This window comes from Gopherus evgoodei, chromosome 1 (assembly GCF_007399415.2).
Source record: "Gopherus evgoodei ecotype Sinaloan lineage chromosome 1, rGopEvg1_v1.p, whole genome shotgun sequence".
Taxonomy (NCBI): Eukaryota; Metazoa; Chordata; order Testudines; family Testudinidae; genus Gopherus; species Gopherus evgoodei.
Genome location: NC_044322.1, coordinates 133,555,928 through 133,577,641, shown reverse-complemented (window position 1 = coordinate 133,577,641; position 21,714 = coordinate 133,555,928). Strand labels below are relative to the sequence as shown.

At 41.8% G+C, this 21,714-nt stretch overlaps 1 protein-coding gene across 6 annotated transcripts in view; it reads left to right on the top strand.

The window, feature by feature from the left end:
* The window catches only part of MID1 (midline 1), a 362,051-nt gene that overhangs the window by 237,554 nt on the left and 102,783 nt on the right, over nucleotides 1-21,714 (top strand). Inside the window, exon 3 of one of the 6 annotated variants that reach the window (XM_030572696.1) lies at nucleotides 770-886. The exons of the other annotated variants lie outside the window; for them this stretch is intronic. Within the exon in view, the coding sequence (XP_030428556.1) occupies nucleotides 770-886 (117 nt within the window). The remainder of the gene's footprint in view (nucleotides 1-769; nucleotides 887-21,714) is intronic. 6 annotated transcript variants of the gene reach the window in all.

Sequence of the window (21,714 nt, the reverse complement as noted above, 5' to 3'; positions counted from 1 at the left end):
ATAGAAGAGGAGAAGTTGGTGCTGATGTGGGTGAATATGAAGGTTGCGGAGAGTGGAAGGTCTGCAACCCTCACTATCTTCAAGGGCACACACTAGCCACAGCCACTTAACTCTCACTGCAGAAGAATAGTAGTCACAGAATAACATGCCCTTACCTTGCCCTTCCTATGTTTCCTGCCTCCTCCTGTACATTGGTGCCTGGGGTGCTGCTGTCATGGTCACAACAAAATTGTGGTAATTCCACTGTGTTTTGGGCCTTCCTCATCTGAAGGAGGAGGGGACAGGATTTGAGTCAGGGGGGTTAACTACCACACACATGTCTCTAAGGCTACAACTGAAAGTTTATAATTATTAATCTACAGGTTTGAAAAAGTTATCTGCAGTAGGATATAATGCCTGCATTCTGTCACTGGCCCTTCACTTCCCCCACCTCAGAGAACAATAGTTGCCCTCATAAATAAAAAATTCTGATCTAGATACTTGGTCAAATTAGTTAACATGTACGTTGATGTTGTTTTTGTTGCACGTATTTAAATGAAGGCAGAATTTTTCTACTGTTTTATTAAGCCCGTCAACAAATTTGTCTGTACTCAATGTGTTGCATTGTCGCTGACCTTCTTCTGATGTTTCTGTTGTAGCTCATGGGGCTATGTGACCTTAATGGAAAGAACAGCTCCATCAATTATAGCAAAAGCCATCCTCATAATGCCTTTCCACTTTTTTTTTTGAATTGCCACCCAACTCACTGAATTAGCCCCTTTTTTTGCAGGGGGGAATGGTGGAGCAGCACTCCAGAAGTTCAGATGCTTTCCCAAGCCTCTCGTCTAAAAACTGGACTAAAAGTCTCATGCAAACAGGATGTCATGAGATTTCTGTTTCTAGCTGGGTAAGAAATATTAGAAGAACTATTTTTATTTACTTCAGTCTTTCCAGTCCTGCCCTTGTTGAGAAAAAAAATCTTACACTTATTCTACAGAAATGATCTAAAAGTGCTATGTCAATGTCATACTGTTGCCTTTTGGATCAATAACAATAGAAAAAGTCATACTTCTTGTTAAGGGTAACAATGTGAGGGGGAAAATGAGAGAAATAAAATTAAAATAAAGAGTTAACTCCTTTTTTTGAACCTTGAGAAGATCTGAGTTTGGTTTGAATTTGAGCGGAGTTTGAAATTGGCTCCTGCTTCATCCGCATCAGTTTGCACGTTCCCAGTTGAAACCAATGCAATTTACTTTGTCAAATAAATCACCACTGCTCTTTAGAAAAACACACAAACAAATCCCCCTTAGAGCAGTGTTGTTAAGATTCCATTGCTGTTAATTCTGCCCCACTGAAGACAATGGGGCTTTAGACTTCACCGTTTAGTCAATGGGCACAAGACCAAAGCCCATTGTGGACAAATTTGCAAACTACGCTGCCCAATTGTTGCCTACATTGGCATTGCCTCTTAAATAAAAAAAAGCCCAGTGTTAAACTCAGTAGTGTTTACAAGCTAAATTATCTGGTTATAAACTAAATTATCATCAGAAGTTACAGATGCATGTGTAGGAGTCATTATTTTCTTAATTACTGATGTGTCTAGTCACTAGCAAGAAGGAAAAGGGAAAAACAAGGGCATTGCTTATTTTGCGCACTTTTACAGACATATTCTAGGATTGATAAGAGCTCCAATTCATCCTGAAGTCGGAGACGGGAGTTTTCTTGTTGAATGACTACTGTGCACATAGTGGGACTATTAATCTGTTGTCACGTGTTTTCCTTGGGGGAATTAGTTTCCTTCCTGAGGAGGTCCAATAGGTCAGGTAAATATCTGAGTTTGGAAGCTGTTTGTATCAGTCCTCCCCTGTTAGACTGAACATTTCTACAAAGAAACTGTGAGAGGAAAGCTCTAGGAAACCTTATCATGCAGCTATGCAATACAGTAATGTTGGGGAGCCATTTTAACCGTATATGACAGATAAAAGGTCTCTTTATTGTGTAATTTGAGAATCTAGCTTGTTAGGAATCAGTATTCAGGTTTGTTTATTTATTTATTTATTTATTTAAATAGCATTGGCTGAGTAGAGATTGAATCAGATTGTGGAGCCTTTACTTAAACCAGCCCTTGCTCATGCGAGTAATCCCTGGTATTACTTGATCAAATAAGCATTCTCCAGTGTACAGATTCTATAGTCGGGCCCTAAGAAATTTGAATCTATTACTATCCATCTGTTCTCTTATTTTATACTTAGATTGTAAACATCTGGGGGCAGGGACGGTCTTTTTGTTCTGTTTGTACAGCACCTAGCACAATGGGGTCCTGCTCCATGACTGGATACTGAGGCTCTTAAGTGCTACGATAATACAAATAAATAATAAAATAATATCTCAATTATACAGTATTTACATTGGGTCATCTGACCACACCCTGCCTTAATTTACACCAGTGCAAATCCAGAGTAATCCCATTGAAGTAATGGAGTTATTCTGGATTTGTACTGATGAAACAGAGTTCAGAATTTGATCCATAGTGTTTTAATTATAAACAAAAGAGACAAGCATATGCCTATGCAGCTCTGTTAAGGGCTCTCCCTGTTGTTAATACAGACCTGTACCACGAGAAGTAGAGATGAGTCTGAATCAAATCCTCAAAAGGTGAGGAGTGTTTACAATATGAATCTGAGGCCAAGACTACACTAGAAAAGGTTTGCCAGCGTATACTATACAGATCTAGCTATACTGGGGAAGCTTCCTAATGTAGACACAGTTTATACCAGCAAAAAAGAATTCTTGCTTGTATATGTCATAGCGGTTCCTGAAGTGAAATAACCTATACCGGCAAAATCACTTTGATGCTGGTATAACTGCATCCACACTAGGGCTTTTGCTGGTATACCAGTGTTGCAAAAATATCACCCCCCTCGCTGACTGGGTGAAGCGTCTAGTGTAGATCTGGCCTGACTGTGAAACTCTTGTTCACAAAGGTTTGTGAAAACACTTTTGATCTATGTGAGTTTGTCCCCTAGTCCCTGAATTTTTGCTTTAGAGTCGGATAAATCCCAGCCATTTTTCTGAAACTAGCTGTAGGATATCCAAAAAGATTCATAAAGCTAAGCCAACCTTTTACAAACCCATGCTGAATTTTGAGCTTGCAGCCAGCCACCAAACTGGCCGTGTTTTGGTTTTCACTGCAAACATTTAACACAGTTCTAGTACTGTGATATATAGTCTCCTTGGTTGTTTGGAAAGGGCTTCCCTAAAAATATCAACTTCATTGTGGATTTGATATTTATATATTGTTATTTTGTTAAAAAGGAGCACCTACCCCTGCTCTAGGCACTACTTGACTATTCCTAAAAGTAGAGATCTCTTGTGTAACTCGCTTTTAACTACAAATCAACTAATTCAGAATAACCCAGCAGCAATAAACATATGGAAGATCTATGAAGATATCCCACTAGAACCTTCCCCCTCCTTCAGCCTGGAAAAACAAGTGGGCTTCAGAGCATGCCCTGAAAATTAGGGCTATTTCAGACCAAGAGGAGAGCATGTTCCAAAGTATATACAAATGAATTCCTCATTGTTTCACCATAAACCACAGTGAATCCTGATCAAATGAATGCAGCTCTTGCGGTGCTGTAACATAAGAGAGCCAAAATATGGTAACTAATTTACTGTTCAGGGATTTTTAAAATATACATTTGGAGGAGATTCATTATTGGTAATTCTTCAGTGAGGCATTTATAAACTTATCCTCTGAGGTGATCGTATCTTCTTTCATTCTGAGAACTCACAGAGAAGAAATAGAAACAGGATGACAAATGAGCAGTCAGAAATCTGCAACAAGAAACCACAAGAACCTCAGGCTAATCCAAACCAAGCTGAAAAACCTTTTGGGAAGGAGATGAGAACTCTTTCATGGGCTGTTAGAAAAATTTACTGAGAGGCTCTCTGCTGACCAGGTCTCTGAGGGCAGCTGCAACAGCCAAGGGGAGGCTGTAACAGCCACACCCTCCCATCTGCTGGCAGGACGATAAGAATTTGCTACCTAAAAGTAGGCAATGTTGGCTGGGGAGGAGTTGTGCCCAGCACTGATTCTATGCGTCCCCTCAGCAACCTCTGTGGATGGTGACCCTGTGGCGCTCTGAACATAATCTGAGGGTGAGCTGCCTGTTCTCACTTATGGTGAATGCTCCCCTGGGGTGTCAGTGACTAGGATGGCACAAGGAAGTCTTCCAAATACTTGAGACATCTGTAAAAAAATCAGTGATTCTGGCCCACAAAATGAATACTGCCCATACTGAAGCGTAACTACCCCACGGATATTCCCAACCTTTGCTCTGGCTGTTTAGAAGTAAACAAGCAGATATCCAGAGCACCAAAGTCATGAAGAAGTGGACATAATATCATTTACACTGCCATAAGACCACTGGCAAAAGAAAAACAGTTGCATCCTGTCTTATCCTGAAGAGGGTCTAGCTTCTTATTAGTACTAATTGTTACCTCAAACTATATTCTAGCTTCAGAAAGTGAAAAAATATACAGTGCCAGAGTACCTTCTTCAAGTTTTCTGATGTTCACTGTGTTTGGTACTTTGACTAGAAAATTGCTACTTGTTACAAAACTATGCATACACATTGTAGAAGTATATGATTAAACAGATGAAATGTATATTAAAGCTGATGAGATGAGGGTAAAGCACTATTTGAACTATGTTATCTGAAATTGGTGTGAACCAGGGTGTGACAGGGTGTACTAGGCCCTTTGAGGTGAAAGGCCAGAAAATGAGTAATGAAAGTGGGTCACCAGGTCTGCCTAGAAAGGCTGCAGGGAAGAAGCCAATCAGAACTCGGCAGGCTCAGCTAAAAGTTCCTGGCAGGGACTAGAGGCACAAGTAAGGTGCTCTTTGCTGGGGTTTGAGACAGAACCAGAAGACAGGTTCTGGTGACATTGGCATTCTATGGGGAAGAACTTCAGCCCTGAGGTAAGGGTGAAGAGAAAGGGACCACATGAAAAATGACCCAGGGAATAGCAACAGCTATTTATAGGGTCCCTGGGTCGGGACCTGGCATAGTGGCTGGGCCCAGGTCCTGCCAGTGGCAGGATGGCCTAAGCCCCAAGAAGGAGATAAGACTTGTTTATAGCCCCAAGAGAAGGGCAAGACCTAAAAAATCTTCAAGGAGAATGCCCTGGGAGCACTGCTCTATACCAGGGCAGACAGGGACTTAAAGCTAACCAAGAAGAATCTGAGGACTGAGCCCAGAGAGGCTAAAGACATTTCTTAGGGCACAGGAACAGGCCCTGTTGGACCTTTTACCCTGGAAGGGGTTTGTTTGGTCACATGTTGACTGTGTGTGGCTTGGCCCAATGATGAAGCCACTCAAGGGCAGTGTTGACAAGGGGAATAGCTAACAGAGCACAGCAAAAAGGGGGAGAGAGAGAGAGAGAGTGTGCAGGTTTGCACCTACTCAACATGAGGCTCTCACGAGAGGTGAGTGTGAGCCATCACATGGGACTTAGGTTGAGTCAGTTTTTACAAGACCAGAGAATATGACTTTAGACTTGCAAACCAGATATTCAGCTTGTGTAAACTGTTGTAGACAGGTTGAAGTTGGTGGAGCTATGACATTTTACACTAGCTCAGGATGTGTCCATAGGAATGTACGGCTCTCCGTGTTCCAAGATTAAAATGAGGCCATTTGCACCTTTCTCACAAGAAACCACTGAGTTTTGTGAAACCCTTATTGTTCTTGAATAACACAGTGTTTATGAGAAAGAGAAAAGTGGTTTTGGGAAAAGACAGCTCATAAGGCTTCTGAGAAGAGACAGAGTCCTAGAAGTACACAGAGAAAAATGGAAGGTAGGACACTGTCAGAAAGCAAACACTTTGTTTCAAGGAAAGAAAAAGATGTTAGCTGAAGGGAAATGGAAACAGTGGGCAGCTCAAATCAACAGGGTATATCCGGCACAACCAGATTAGGTAGTGTGACGCTACAAAAGGATATTTAAAGTGGAAAACTTACTCTGGAAGGTAGACATTGCTCCTGGTCCTTATTTGTCAGAAGTTGAAAACTAGGAACTTGGTTTGTGAATGATAGACAGGATCATCTCCTTTATTAGAGAAAGACATCTCTGTACTCTGAGAGTATTTATTTAGGACATCTAAGGATGTCTACTAATTCTTTCTGAATCCGTGGACAAATTGAAATAGGGGAGAGCTGATCTAACAGTGATAGCGGACTGTGTAAGAACTGAGACAAAGCAGACAAGAGGGAAAAAACAAACCCTGTATCAACCCAGCTGCTTCACGTTGTACTGGGAATTGAACAGCTGCACAGAATAAACATTCAGTCACACACAGCTATAAGCATTGTACCTTGCTGGAGGTAATAGTTAAGACATACAACATCAACCTACAGTTAAAACCCTCAACAAAATGCAGTCTAAATCTATAGTCTGAAAAACTCTTCAAGAGTAAAGATAACTTTCATGATTTAGCCCTTTTCTAGCAATCCCTTAGCTATCTGTTTATGACAAGCCCTTACCCTAAAAATGGGCTATTACTGGAATACATGCTGTTAAACCAGGTTTTCTCAAACAGGGGTTGCCGCTTGTGTAGGGAAATCCCCGTCCACAGGTCTGGCAGATCGTGGCTCCCACTGGCCACGGCTCGCTGCTCTGGGCCAGTGGGAGCTGCTGGAAGCAGCGTGGGCCAAGGGACTTACTGGCCACAAGCAGTGGCCAATAAGTCCCTTGGCCCGCGCTGCTTCCAGCAGCTCCCATTGGCCCGGAGCAGCGAGCCGCAATCGGTCGGATCTGTGGACGGGGCAGGCACACCGGGGCGGACGGGGCAGGCACACCAGCCCAGCCCGCCAGGGGCTTTCCCTACACAAGCGTTGACCCCTGTTTGAGAAACCCTGTGTTAAACCACATAGAATTGTGTATTGTAATTGGTTTTGCCTTTTGATATTTTGTTTTTTATTACAATTGAAACTAGTTTAATATAGGGCAAGTCCTTTGGTCTCCTCGCTTGAATTCCAAAGAAGACTAATTACTTAGGTCCTTTTCTGTAGAAAAGACAGACTTCTGACAAAACTGTGTCTAATTTGGTTTCCAAGTGACCAATAACAGTTAAAAGATATTGAATGCCCATAAGAGAATTGAAGAAGATTGGCCATACTGGGTCAGACCAATGGTCCATCTAGCCCAGTATCCTGTCTTCCTGGCCAATGCCGGGTGCCCTAGAGGGAATGAACAGAATAGATAATTATCAAGTGATTCATCCCCTGTTGTCATTCCCAGTTTCTGGCAAACAGAGGCTAGGGACACTTCAGAGCATGGTTTTATATCCCTGTCCATCCTGGCTAAAAGTCATTGGTGGATCTATTCTCCATGAACTTATCCCATTCTTTTTTGAATCCTGTTATAGTCTTGGCCTTCAAAAATCCTCTGGCAAAGAGTTCCACCGGTTGACTGCATTGTGTGAAGAAATACTTCCTTTTGTTTGTTTTAAACCTGCTGCCTATTAATTTCAATTGGTGACCCTTCGTTCTTGTATTATGAGGAGTAAATAGCACTTCCTTATTTACTTTCTCCACACCATTCATGATTTTGTAGACCTCTATCATATCCCCCCTTAGTTTTCTCTTTTTTCAGCTATAATGTCCCAATCTTATTAATCTCTCCTAATATGGAAGCCATTCCATATCTCTACCTATAAGTAGATCATTATGAGCAGCTCAGGCTGAACTTTTCAAAAGAAAGTGGTGAATTTTTCATGAAAAATTGTCTTGTTTTTTGGCCAGTTCTAAGAGTATAAGAAATATAAGCTGGTTAGTGTAAACATGGAGCTCAAATGTTATATTTCTGTATCTTTGTATGCTAAGTCTAATTCTTAGAATCATGTTTCCAGTATGAATATTCACTATTATGGATTCAGTTCAGAAATAGCTTTCTGTGAGTATTTTATGCCATGCTTCCTCAGATGAGTTCTCTGATACTTGGGTGCACAGATAGCATTGTTAGAGTATGTCAATAGATTCCTTTACTTTATGCCTACTCTTCTTTGTTCCTTTCGTTTAGTCCAGGTGGTGAAAGCATTCCTCACCAACTGCTGACCTGAGCAATGCAGGCTGGCTTGGATGTAAAAGGACAAGAATGTGAGGGGGGAGGGGGGAATTGAACTTTTGATCAAAAACCACTCACATTTTTAAAAGACAGAAAAATGCTATGATCACAGTCATGAGTTTATGTTCAGCAGTAACTTTGAAAGAACAACTTGTAAGAATTTTAAATGTTTTTTTCTTCTGTGTAGAAAGGCTAAGTGTGATTACCTGCACTTCTTAACTTTTGCTGTTGTATTAAAACTGCTTAATATCTCTTATATCTTAAGTATGAGGCAAGAAAAAAATGGCCCGTTACATCCTTTTGTTGCTCACCATTGATCAGTAGCCATGAATTCCTTTTTTGGACATAATTATAAGAGATATAAGAGCTAGTATTTGGCCTAAAGATAAACTTTTTACCAGCATGAATCTATTGTAGCAACAAACTGAAGTCTTTTGAATTCAAACTGCCAGAAGGCAGAGAAAAGAGAGAAATGGGGAGGGTAGGATTTATAGGTCAGTCGTTGATTTCATTTAATTCATTTTCTGTGTAGCTTTAGGAATACAAATCTGTCTGAGATTTACAAAAACAAATTTTAATTTTTCTTTCATAGTTTAGTCAAATTACAGAGTGCTGGCAACCTTTGCAAAGAGTATTCACAAGCATCTTTTTGTGGACAAACAGCCTTGCCCCATACTGATGAATCTGGACTTTTACACTTAGGGTACGTCTATACTATCCTCCGGATTGGTGGGTAGTGTTCGATGTATCGGGGATCGATTTATCACGTCTCGTCTAGATGCAAAAGATCGATTCCTGAATCGATGCCTGTACTCGATCTCAGCAGGAGGAGTAAGAGGAGTTGATGGGGGAGTTGCGGCGGTCGATTCACTCCCGTGAGGATGGCCAGGTAAATGTAGCCCAGACCATAGTATCTTAGGCTGTTTCAGCATTACTTCAGGGTGGAATGGCTCCTTCTGCCTTAACTCTATCACACATTAGTGCAGTGATTGCTTATTGTCTGACAAATCCCTATGATTTCTTTTTTAGTACTTATAAACTTAAGCTTAGATTTCTCTTTGTCATATACTCTGTGTTGCATCAGATAGAGAAACCTAGCCAGATTCTTTAAAGGCACATGGTAAAATTTTCAAAAGTACCCAAGTCACTTAGGGTGCAATCCACAAAGCAATTGAGGGGCCTAACTTCCAGATTTAGGTTTCTAAATCCCCATGTGTGGCATCACTGTGATCCATGAAACTCCTTCTTGACTGCTGCCTGGTCCCTGAGTGCTTAAACTCACTCAGCATCTAACTTTCTGCTGTAAAAGTTCTGTAGGCACCTCAGTTTTAAACCCTGGGGCATGTGCACAGCTGCCTCCTCTTGATGGCTAGGCACCTATCTTCCTGCTTAAGCTCCAGAGAAATTCATGAACAAGGAAGCTAGGTGCTTGTCTGCCTCAGTCACACATGGGATCCAATCCAGTAGGTGGCCGCTGAGAATGCCTACTGGATCCAGTCCCAGTCCCATTCAAAATCCTATTGGAGGAGAAAGTGGTGCCCACCTTATAATGTTTAGCCTAATGTTTAGAGCACTTACCTGGGATGTGGGAAATTCAGGTTCAATTCTCACTCTGCTCTGCTAAAGGGAGAGACAGGATTGGAATGGAGCTGGGATGGGGTGTCTAATCACTGAACTATGGGATAGTCTCATATATAGCTGTCTCAGCCTCTGCTGTTGAATAAATTAAGAGCCACTGGGAGCAGCGGGACTGGATCCTGGGTTTCCCACATAGGTGCCCTAACCACTGGACTACAGAGTCATTCTCTCACTCTGTCTGGCCCAATGACTGCTCCACTGTTGCTAAATACTTAAATAATCTTTGTGAGAGGGGGAATGATTCTATAGTCCAGTGGTTAAGGCACCCGCATGGGAGATGGGAGACCCCAGGTCCGGTCCAGTCCCCCCCACACAGTGGAGCTTTAGCATCAAGAGAGATTGAGTATCCCGTGGCTCAGTGGTTAGAGCACCCTCCTGAGAGGTAGGTGCTTAATGCCAGATTTTGCCACCCTTATTCACTAGAAATAGAACCTTATTCTGTGAACAGGCTTTCAATAGGACTAATCAGAGTAAAATACTACTCAATGGCAGAGTGGCTAACTCTGGCCCTTACTAAACGGAATCTCCTGCAGAGGAGAGCTTCCAAGGAATGCCTTATTTTTTCATTTGCATTCTCCAAGAGAGTCCTATCTTTTAGGTAGACTTCTTTAAGAGAGATTCAGCAAGTTAAGACAACACTGAATTCGTTGGCATGGCAAGCCTGCAGTTTGGCCAGAGATGTAGTCTGACTAACTTGTATAGTAACAATAGTTCTCTGATACTGAGATTTGGGAGGGATGACCAGAAGCAAGTGTTTCAGCGTAATATATAAGAGAATGGCAAACGAAAAAGCCATTGACCAGGACAGCCATTACATGAGACAAGTTGTCAAAGCCTGGAATCATTCTGGCCCAGTGGGGGCTGTTGTCAATTGTATCTGGGGTAATTTGCGTGAGGTCATTAGCTCTGTTCTCTTTTGAATATTGTTCACGCCTTAAGGCACTGCAGGTCAGATGATTAGTTAGAGGGAAAGCTAATGGGTCAGGATTCCAACAAGAGGCATTTAAATAGGTTTTTGGGAGCTTTGCAAATCCCAAGGTTGATTTTCTGTTCCCAGATGTCCTGGGATTTAAAGAGATGTTCATATTCCCCTCCCCTCCTGTAAGCTATTTAGTGAAATGAGCAGTTAAAAAAATTGACACTTAAATTGTTCTTCTGAGGTGATCTCCAGAGTTACCACCCCTTTAGGCACCTACCACCCCTTTAGGCACCTACCACCCCTTTAGGCACCTACCACACTTATGAGCTCTGAATACATAATAATTTTAAAATAAATAACTGCGCTGAATGGAGGAAGGGAAAGAGTTCACATCTCTCTCAGCTATTGTTTCAGGTAGAGTCCTACATGGGATTGCTGTAGAGCCTGGTAGTGGGATTGAGATCCTGCAGGACCTGCTACCAGAACAGTGAGAGCAGGTGGGAGTGGGATTAAAGAATAGGCCGGCACACTGCTCTAGTTTGAGGCTGTTTGTCAGCAGACTCAGACAACGGAGTATTAGTTATGTCAGTTCATATTTGGAAGGTTTTGTTCACAAACCTAAGTGTAGATTCTGATTAAACTGATAGCATATGCCTCCCTGTCCCACCGCTTGGAGACTCTCTACTGAATGCCTCTGCTAATACATTCAGTTCTCAAAATACTCTGAGTCTTCTGTTGTTTGTGAACCATAACAAAATGAAACTTGAATTGCTCTAAGGCTTTCTGTCAGAGCATGCCATGCAGCCTGATGTGTGACTAATTTGAAAGCCTCAAAGTAATGTGATGTATGAACTAAAAGTAGAGGGGACAAGTGGAGAGGTTGCAAAACCTCATGACAACAGATTTTTACATGTGAGAGAGAGGAGACAGACACTGTTGGAAGAAGGGGAATAAATAGAGATGGATAAAACTTGATAGGTTAAGTGGTGCCTGTATGAACTTCTTTGTCCCATGAAAAGACTGAACTTTACACCACCTTGTTTCTTTCAAGTTTTTCAATAGATCCTGGATCTAGCTAGGCCACAAATACCAGAAGAGAAACTTCTTGCAGTTTTTCTGCACTTCTGCTTCCAATTGTGGCTGAAACCAAGAAGCGTGAGGCCTATTAAACTTGAATATGGGGAGCAGGGCTGGGAATAAATATTAGCCCAACTATTGTATACTTCAGATAAAGGTTGCTTTCTGGTTTTGTTTAACTCATGATTGAAACTAGTTTACTGTAAAGATAGTGCTCTCCTCCCCCCAAAATTTGGAGTTCAAATAAAAAGGGAGCTGGATCCAAAATGTCCCTGGTATTGCACAGCTACTATTTAACCAAATATTTTAGAAACAGAATGTTTCAATTTTATTTGGGGGCAGAGGGGAATCTAGTTAGAATGAGCAAATCTTTTGGGAGTGGTTATTGTTTAAACCACTTTATCAATTTCCAATCATAATTAAAGTATTTAATAAAGAAAATAGTCTTGCTTAATCTGATTGCATAAGTTAATACTTTGAGCAATACAAAGTGCTAGCTGATAATTCATCTTTGCAAAGGGAGATTTTTTTAATGAAAGTTAATAGGTTCCACTAATGGCTTGTCTACACTACCGCATGGGGTTGATCTAAGATACGCAACTTCAGCTACGTTAATAGCGTAGCTGAAATCAACGTACTTAGATCTACTTGCTATAGTGTCTTAACTGCGATAAGTCAACAGCTGATGCTCTCCCGTCGACTCCACTTGCGCTCCTTGTTCTGGTGGAGTACCGGAGTCAATGGGAGAGCACTCAGCGGTCAGTTTATCATGTCTATATACTAGACGCGATAAATCGACCCGTGCTGGATCAATCGCTGCCCACTGATCCGGCAGGTAGTGTAGACAGACCCTAAGTTAAGACATTTCAGTTTGTTTGTCACTTTGTCCGTTGATATGCTGAGATCTGTGCATCTATGCTTATACTTAAAATAGTAGGCTTTAGCTTTATATTGGTGCATGGCTCTTACACATCTCCATTGCGTATGTTTATGAAGGTGTTTTCTGGGGTGGAGTGGGGTGGAGTTTGGAAAGGGTGATGGGCACATGAAACCAGTTGCAGCTCCCTAATCCTGGAGCTTCCCAGCCTTGGCAGAGTTAAAAGTTGCATTGGAGCACCTCTGACTACTAGCATAGAATCCAGGTATACGTTGGGATTCCATCCGTGACCTCTTTCCACTCAGCTTCCCAAGAATTCAGTTTGACTCCAGACTTCGTCACTCATGTACCTTTATTTGTCATACGGCAAGACTATGCTGAGCTGATCAGACTCAAATATGGGGTGTCTGTGTGGTGTGAATGCAGGGTATATCACATCTCCAAAGTTACAGAGAAACCCTCTGCTTTTATATACATTTACACATCTCGGTGCATTTACTGTACACTACATCACACATTTTTTGATTGGCTTGGTTACTTTGCAGGAACCAATTGCTGTGCAGCATATTCTGTCCATGTATAGTTCATGTTTGACTACTCCTTACCTCATCTCTACATTCCTAATTTATTTTGTCCACTGTTGTTCTTGTTCATAGTAAATGGTTCCCTGATGTTCTCCCTCTTATCTTAGCTGGCTCAGACATTCTGTCTTTTGAGCCTACTGATCTATTTATTTAGCTTATTTAGTACAAAACTATCAGTTTTCAACCTAATGACCTGTTTATCTCCCTAATTCTCTCTTTCAGGAAATGAGGTCTCTCTCGTGTCAGGGCCAGACCTCAGCTACAGTATAGCATAGCCTCCACCACACCCCCATCTCTGACCAGATTCTAATGCATCCCCTATACCAGAGTTCAAGGGATGGTGCAGGAGGCAGTGAAGTCACTATAATTAGCTTTCCATCAGCAAAAAGCTCCATTGCACAGACAGAATTATCAACTGACGATCTCTGGATATATTAGATCCACTTCACTCCAACAACTTACCAGAGAAGCTGGCATTTTAGTGCCAGTTCTCCTTTACAAAGAGAGAGAGAAATCTGATGAGTAATCAGTGGAAGAAAACTAGAGTAGAAAAAGTAGAAGTGGGGGTGTTGGAAGAAACCATTTCAAGGCCCCAATCCTGCACTATTGAAATCACTGGGAGTATAACAGTTTAAGGAGCAGGAGGCCTGGGGCTAGCCAGCCCTGTCTATTCAGCACACCTGTGCAATAATTAACTGCATTTTAGGCAGAGTAGAATGGACTAATTAGGGTCAGGTGAAACACCTGGGCCTCATAAAATGGCTGAGAAGAGTTAGTTTGCAGAAGGAACCACATGGAGCACTCTGGGCTCCAGTGAAAGGCCCCAAAATAGGGTTTGGATGAGATGTTGAGATAATGAGGGGGCTCCAGAGAAGGAGCCTGGAAGTCTGGGCCAAAGAGAGAGAAAGAAACTTAAAGCTGGTCTAGAAGGGGCTGGCAACAGGGCCCTAGAGGGCAGGCTGAAGAGAAGCCTAGTGGATGTGTCACAGTTTCAGGGTAACTGCAACTGTATCTCCTCCCTCCCCCACCCCCAAGTTCCTCTCCAGAAGTTCCTAGTCAGGTCTCCAGAAATCCACCGGTCTCTAGGCAGGGACCCTTCTCCCACTTCTTTCTGACAGGGAGTTTTAAGGCTGCACTGCTTTCAGTCTTACACTGTGATATCTCCGGCAAGCCAGTCTGCGTAACAGCCAGCACGTGTGCTTTGGTTTCTCCCTGCTGACTATGAACAGTGTATTGCCAATAGTTACCATGCAGCTCTTTTTAAGCAAGCGCATTTATTCTTACGGTAAAACCATTTCAGATAAAACATAAATAAATAGATTAAAACACACTAAACATACCTGGAATCACCAGTCAGTCTTATGGAGCCCTAGGAGGCCAAAGTCTGTCCAACCTTTCTGCAAGGGTTAGATTCTGTCCATTTACTGGATTGGAAAAATGGCCCCGTGTCAGTTCAGTCTCCTCCTTTTATACCAAAAGCCCTTTCTGTGTCTCCCAGTCACTGGTTCAAGCTGGGTTTTCCAGAATTTGCACACTTCCTCTGTAGAGTTTAGTCTCAAATCACCATGACCCCCACCCCCAGGGTTTATATTTCCTGTAGGAGCTGTGCTAGCTCTCCCCCAAGGACTAGCAGACAATCCTACATAAACCATTCATAGAGTTAAGACAATATGGTCCCCAAAGATGCTGCATGCAGTTGCAATATCTGTCACAGGGTGAACAAACCTTTTGTTTGCGTAAAGTTTTGTTGCACTTGTGTTCGGACTTTTCTCACCCAGGTAGATGGACTGGCCTAGATATGACTTAGCTTGGGGCTAAATTGTGGAGCGAAGCAGAAAGTTACAAGGACAAAGGTGATCAATAGGTGGCACTAGAGGCAACCACAGCTGTGACCAGGTGCCTGGATGGTCCACACTGAGAATGCCATGTTTAGGCAGACTGCAAGAAATAGAACAGACGATTCCCCCCACCCTGTCAAATGGGTGGTTTATTGTATAATTAAATTCACTAAGCCAGTAACAAAAGAGCTTCTGCAGCACCTCACTGGTTAAACAGAAGCCAAACACAGTCACCTTTAGACATTGCAGGCATTGGCTCCCATCCAGACAAACAGGCCTAATACAGTGAGAGGTTACTGAAAACTCATTTTGCCATATGTGAGGTTCTTACTGATCCCAAAGGGTCAGACACTTACCCCGGATTAATGTATATCTCAGATCTTACCAAAATATCACACTGTCAGCCAATCCTTAGTAAACTAACCAAAGATTTAACAATAAAAGAGTTCTAAATAGTTAATAGATCATATACATACAAATGACTGCAAAGTCCTTAGATCAGGTTTGTAGCAGTGATGGAATAGGCTGCTGGCTTGCAAAAGTCTGGTGACTTCCAAAAGATTGGTAGGCCCCATCCATAGTTCAAGATGCTCCTTTTAGTTGTAAATCCACAGTCCAGAGAATCAGAACAGGAAAGAGGCAACATGGAGATGTCTCGTGTGCCTTTTTATATCCCCTGTCATGTGCATGGAATTTTACTGTCCAAACAAAGCCCACAGCCCCTGTATATGGAAAGTGGCTGGTCCAAGATGGAGTCCAGGGTTACATGAGCATATTGCATGTCCTTACATGGTTTGCTGAATCACAGGGAATGGCCATTGGCTCCTCGCTGTCTGAGGCATCCTCAGGAACAGCTATCTGGATGGGATGAGTTTCTTCAATGGCCTGTTGTGAGGGCTGAGTGTCCTTGATGGGCCATCAAGACATTTACATCAGGGCTAGACAGCTGGGGTGTGTCACCCAGGAATACAACACAGGTTTAAGATACAAATACATATCTAATATTCATAACTTCAGATGCAAAGATGATCCATGCATATAAACAGGATAATCATGCTCAGCAAATCATCACTTTTCCATTCAAACCTTACTTGACATACTTTATACATGATTTGTTGGAATTGTATAACAGTGATACAACAATTGCAATTGTATAACATTGATACAAAGGGTTATCTGTCTTATACACAGCATCACAACACCTGCAGCACCAAGTCCTGACACCTGACAGAGTGTGCCAAGGCAGTCAGTGGAACTGCTGACAAAGTTTTGCCATTAACTTCAATGGGAGCAGGAACAAGCTGTGACAGATGTGGCAATAACAATGAGGAGTCCAGTGGCACCCTAAAGTTTAACAAATTTATTTGAGCATAAGCTTTCGTGTGTAAAAAACCCACTTCTTCAGCTGCCCAGTTCTTCAGATGTGGCAATGTCCTGAAATATCTCTGAGAGATCTCACTGTATTAAGTTTGTGGGCAAGGGATTATATGTGATTTAATGGGAGTGAGTGGCACAGCCTTCCAGGAACTGAGACCATTGTGTGGTGAATAGGCAAATTAACTCAGGTAGTAACATCTCCAAAGATCATCTCCATCTCCATCTCTTCACTACCTAGAAAGGCTTGCCTATACTGGTTCAAACTGGATTTATCAGAGATTAAAAGTCAAAGAAAGGAATTTTGGATGAATAGCTTAAGTTCAAACTGACTCAGGGCCTTCTTTCTGATCCAGCAAAGTCAGGACCCTTGGCCTAAGGGGTGGGATCAGAATCCTCTGGGAAGAGTTAGAAGGACTGACATCTGCCTGAGCTTGGAGTTGGGGTGACCTCTGAAAAACTTTTTTGCATCCATTCAGGTTCTTTTATTGTTTTTTTTAAATATGTTTTCTCTGTAAGTCTTTAGCTTTAAGGATTAATATGCTTGCTTAGAAAGAGCTGTGTGGTAATCTATGTCTGTGGACAATTATGCTGTTATAGCCTCTAGAGAAAAAGCAAAGCACAGACACTGGCCTGTTTAGCCCATCTGGCTTGATGGGAATAACACAGTGCAGATAGGGAAATGTGCAGTCTGAAAAAACCCTATTCAGTACAGGAAGGAAAGAGAGATGCATTTCTGCCCAGGAGAGGTGATGGCTGAGGAGCCAGTAGCCTAAAAGTGGGTGCCCTTGGTGGACCATGGAAGGAGAATACAAGTGCAGTTGCCCTGAATTGTGACACAAGTTTGTTAGTCCCACATCTTATAACAAATAGTATTGCTGTCATTATAAAATAGTGCTTTGTATTTGTTATATTTTTTCCACATCAAAATGCTCAAATGCTTGAAAGTCATTCCCCAGACTAGCATTTAGTCCCTGGAATCCAGGGAGATTACCAATGAACCCAGGGAGCTGAGTAACACATACTGCCTCCTCAGCCACCCTAGAACCTGCATGGCACATATCAAAAGCTCAGGTTCTTTGGGAAGAGATGAGCTTTTCCTGCAGGGTGGCTTAGAGTCTCAGGATGGGAGGCGTGGCATGGCTCGGGGCTCCTTTGGCCATGGAGGTGGGGAACAGGTGAGGCTTAGGGCTTCTCTGGGGGGCCTCGGGCAGAAGGGGTGGGGCTGGTGGGACTAGCCTCTCCGAAGGAGGGCTCCACCTGCTGCCCATGAACACGCGTCCTCTCTCTTATGTAGTCAGCCCAGATTGAGCTGAGCTGCTCCCTCTTATACTGTGGTTACAGTCAGAGCATGGCCAGCATGAGGGGGCGTGGCTTCCTCAGCCCACAGTATGGGGTTAACCTCTTCCTGTCCACTGTGGAACAGATGACAGCTGGGTTGCAGTATCCTCCATTCTATGCTAGGCTTTTGATTATAACTGGAGGCATCCAGCTTCAGTTACCTGTACTTCCCCTTTCCTATTTCTATGTATCTACTAATTCTGATATAAGCTCAGGAACATGATAAAAAAGGTCTAACACTCAGTGAAATGCAAACAGCAGCAAAGAAATGTTGCAGTACAACAGCACAGGCACAAACATTACAGTTAATAGATGTCAGTGGCTTTAAGAGCTTCAACCGTTAGTGTGCCGCACTAATATAGAACATGGCCATTCTTCTAGCAGTGCTTGTGATTTTGCTATAAGAATCCCCTGAATACTTCTGCAAAGAGTCCCCTGATTGTGTGGTAAATTCTAGTGATTTGGCATGCTATCAGGATTAAAATATCTTTTCCCCAATCTTTATTCTTTATCAAATAGAACTCTATGAGCCAGACAAAGCTCCATAGATCCATGTATGGAGGGAATCCTAAGCAAACACTCACATTACATGAAAAATATGTGTTTATATAATGTTGTGAAAAATAACATGAGATTAAAGAAAAATTTGGTATCCCTGACACCTTTTAACCAATTTCTAACACTGCTACAGCACGTCAAGTTTGCAAAGCACTTTACACACAGTAATCCTTTCAACAGCCCTGAGGAGTCTGTGACTGTAAGCATCATCTCCACTTTACAAATGGAGACACTGAGACAAGGAAATATGCAATTTTTTTTCCCCAAGGCCACACTAAGCCAGTGCCAGACCTGGGATTAGAAGTCAGGAACTAATTTTATTAAGGATGCTAACATTTTGTTGCTTGAAACTAGGACAAGGTCTGATAGGTATTGTGCTATGTAAACATTAAACACTCAGATGCTGGCAGACTGTAGCCAGCATCTGTAGCCTGTGCCATTATAGAAAAGGCACAGGCTACAGAAACCAACCAGTGGGATTTCTGGTGGGTGACAAAAAAAAATCACCCTAGAAAGCTAGAGCTCCTGCTCCCAAATAGTATATGTGAGTTGTCATTGTTCTTCAAGACCTAATATCTCACCCTTTTGTGTGCTGAAGTTTTTAGGCTAAAAGTCCTTCCTTTGTTGTTCATACAGAATTAAGCAAAGGTATTTTTCATTTACATAAGTTATGCATTTGTAGAGAGAGAGCAAAGTAAGTATTTTGGCATTTTCATCTGTTTTTGCAGGTTTCAAAGGAAAAACGTATGAAAGCTCAACAAAAAAATTGTGGGAAGAATAGATCCCTACATTATTTATGCCTATAGATCTGTACATAACCCATTTATTAAAGCTTATGATTCAAGTATGTATGGGAAAAAGCCATAGATCATTGCATTTTTCAACCACCATTATATATATTTCCTCTCGTAATACACAAAGGCCAAGATTTCAGAAATAAGAGCCTAAAATGAAGCTGAACACTTTTTGTAACACTTTTTCCTTTATTTAGATACCTAAATATGAATTTAGGAACCTCACTTTAAACTTCTATTACTAAACATCGTGGCCAGAATGTTGTTACACATATGTGCATGCACATTTGATTGGATTTACTTCATCTCCGTTGATAGGTACAAATTTTCATTTAATTTACAGCACACAACTGAAGTACTCTACAGATTTACACGTCATGTAAGCAAAATCAGAATCCGTCCTACTATGTACATTATTGTAGTACAGGGGTAGGCAACCTATGGCACGCGTGCCGAAGGCGGCACCTGAGCTGATTTTCAGTGGCACTCGCATTGCCGGGGTCCTGGCCACTGGTCCAGGGGGGCTCTGCATTTTAATTTAATTTTAAATAAAGCTTCTTAAACATTTATAAAACCTTATTTACTTTACATACAACAATAGTTTAGTTATATATTATAGATTTATAGAAAGAAACCTTCTAAAAATGTTAAAATGTATTACTGGCACGCAAAACCTTAAATCAGAGTGAATAAATGAAGACTTGGCACACAACTTCTGAAAGGCTGCTACCTCTGTTGTAGTAACTCTTGCACAAACTTGAGCACATCCTTACTAATGATGGAAGGACTCTGCTTCAATTTCCTATGGGTGCTTATTCAAGCTAACATAAAGATACACTGCTATTGTTTGTTCTACTCACAGGCATTGTTATCAATGAATTAAAACAGGTATGAGTTAAATTACAAAAAAGGTAAAATGGAGGATACTTGTATATTATCACTTTTCATATTCTGTTAAGCTTCATAATGAATGTACACACTAATAAAGTAGAACAATGCTGGACAATTCACTTAACATGTACAGGAACAGAGAAATAAGAAATAGCACTATTGCTTCATCCTAAAATAAAATGGCCAGATCCTGAGATCCTTACTCAAGAAAAATTTCCACTAAAGTTAGTGGCTGTTTTGCTTGAGAAAAAGCAAAGAATATTAGGATTTGGTAAATGATTACTAATCTTATACCTTTAGAAAAATGTAATAGTTTCTCAGTCCCTCTCTTAGCTTTATTCACTTGTAAAAAAAAACTTTGGAACAAGAACTGCCGTATTAAAGCCTTCTGTGATTTGCATTCACAGAAAGACTGAATTCCCTACAGGAAATGATAATGATAGTAACTTAATTCTTTCTCTACTGACTAATTTTTTTTATTCCTTACAATATAATCGACTCTCAACTTTCCTGTGTATTTTGAAGTATTGACTATTTTAACTCATTAATTGTCCATTACTATGTGGAATTGTACAAACAACGTTCTGTGAACTATATAGGGCCTGATTTAATACCCACTAAAGTCAGTTGAAAGGCTCCAATTGATGTAAATGCTCAAATTGGACTAGTCCCATAGCGTGTTCAAGATGGTGTGGTATAAAGGGTTTGACTGGTAATTACTTGGGATGTTGCCTGGCTCCTGACTGAAGAAGCCACAAGTGAGTTATGCTGATAACCTCAAATGTGCGAATCCATAAAGAAAAACTACAGGAAAAGATGGTATGTTATTAAATCAATCACCCAGGGTTGTTGTGCAACCTTAATTCAGCCCTCCTTTATATATGTAATTTGATATGAGGGAGCTTTTTGAAGGTGCAGATGGCAATTGGGCACCTAAATCTCAGAATCAGGCTCCACTGGTATTCATAGAGCCCCAATGTAGCTGCCGTTGAACCCTGTAGGCACCTAAACTCACTTAGAACCTAAATTTTCACTGTAAAAGTTCCCCTTGGAACCCTTATCTCTACCTCTGGGCATACACAGCAGCCTCACTCTAGGCACCCAGACACCTGAGCACCAGAGCTCTGTGCGAGCCCAGGGAAGATAGGCGTCTCTCTGTCGATGTTGCCTGCAGGGCCTGATCCAATAAGCATGCTTGGAGCTTGCCTACAAGATTGAGACCCCACAAGTAAGCTCACATAAAACAGATGGGTGGGGAAGAGGACTTCCCCTTACAACTTTTGGCCTAGTGGTTAGACAACTCACCTGCAATATGGAAGACCTGCAGTTCAAGTCACCTCACCCTCCTCTGCCTGAGGGGAAGAATAAATTTGAACAGGGATCTGCTACCTCTTAGGTAAGGGTCCTAGATGCTGAGATGTGGGATATTCTGATGTGGCTCCCCCACTCTCTTCTCTTGAAGCTATTCCACTGTGAATAATGAAAGCATCATTAGGCCAGAGAGAGCAAATATGAGACTGCTCTCCTGGGAGGTGAGACCCCCAGGATCCAGTCCCCCTGTTCCAATGACTTTTTAAATTATTTGTCCACAGAATTCTGTTTTTTTTCCCACATAATACCTCTCTCATTCTGTGTCCAGTACACCCTGAGTGCTTGGCTTTGCAATCTTAGCAGCGTTCTTTTAGCATTGCTTGTTTTGTATGAGGAAATGTCCATA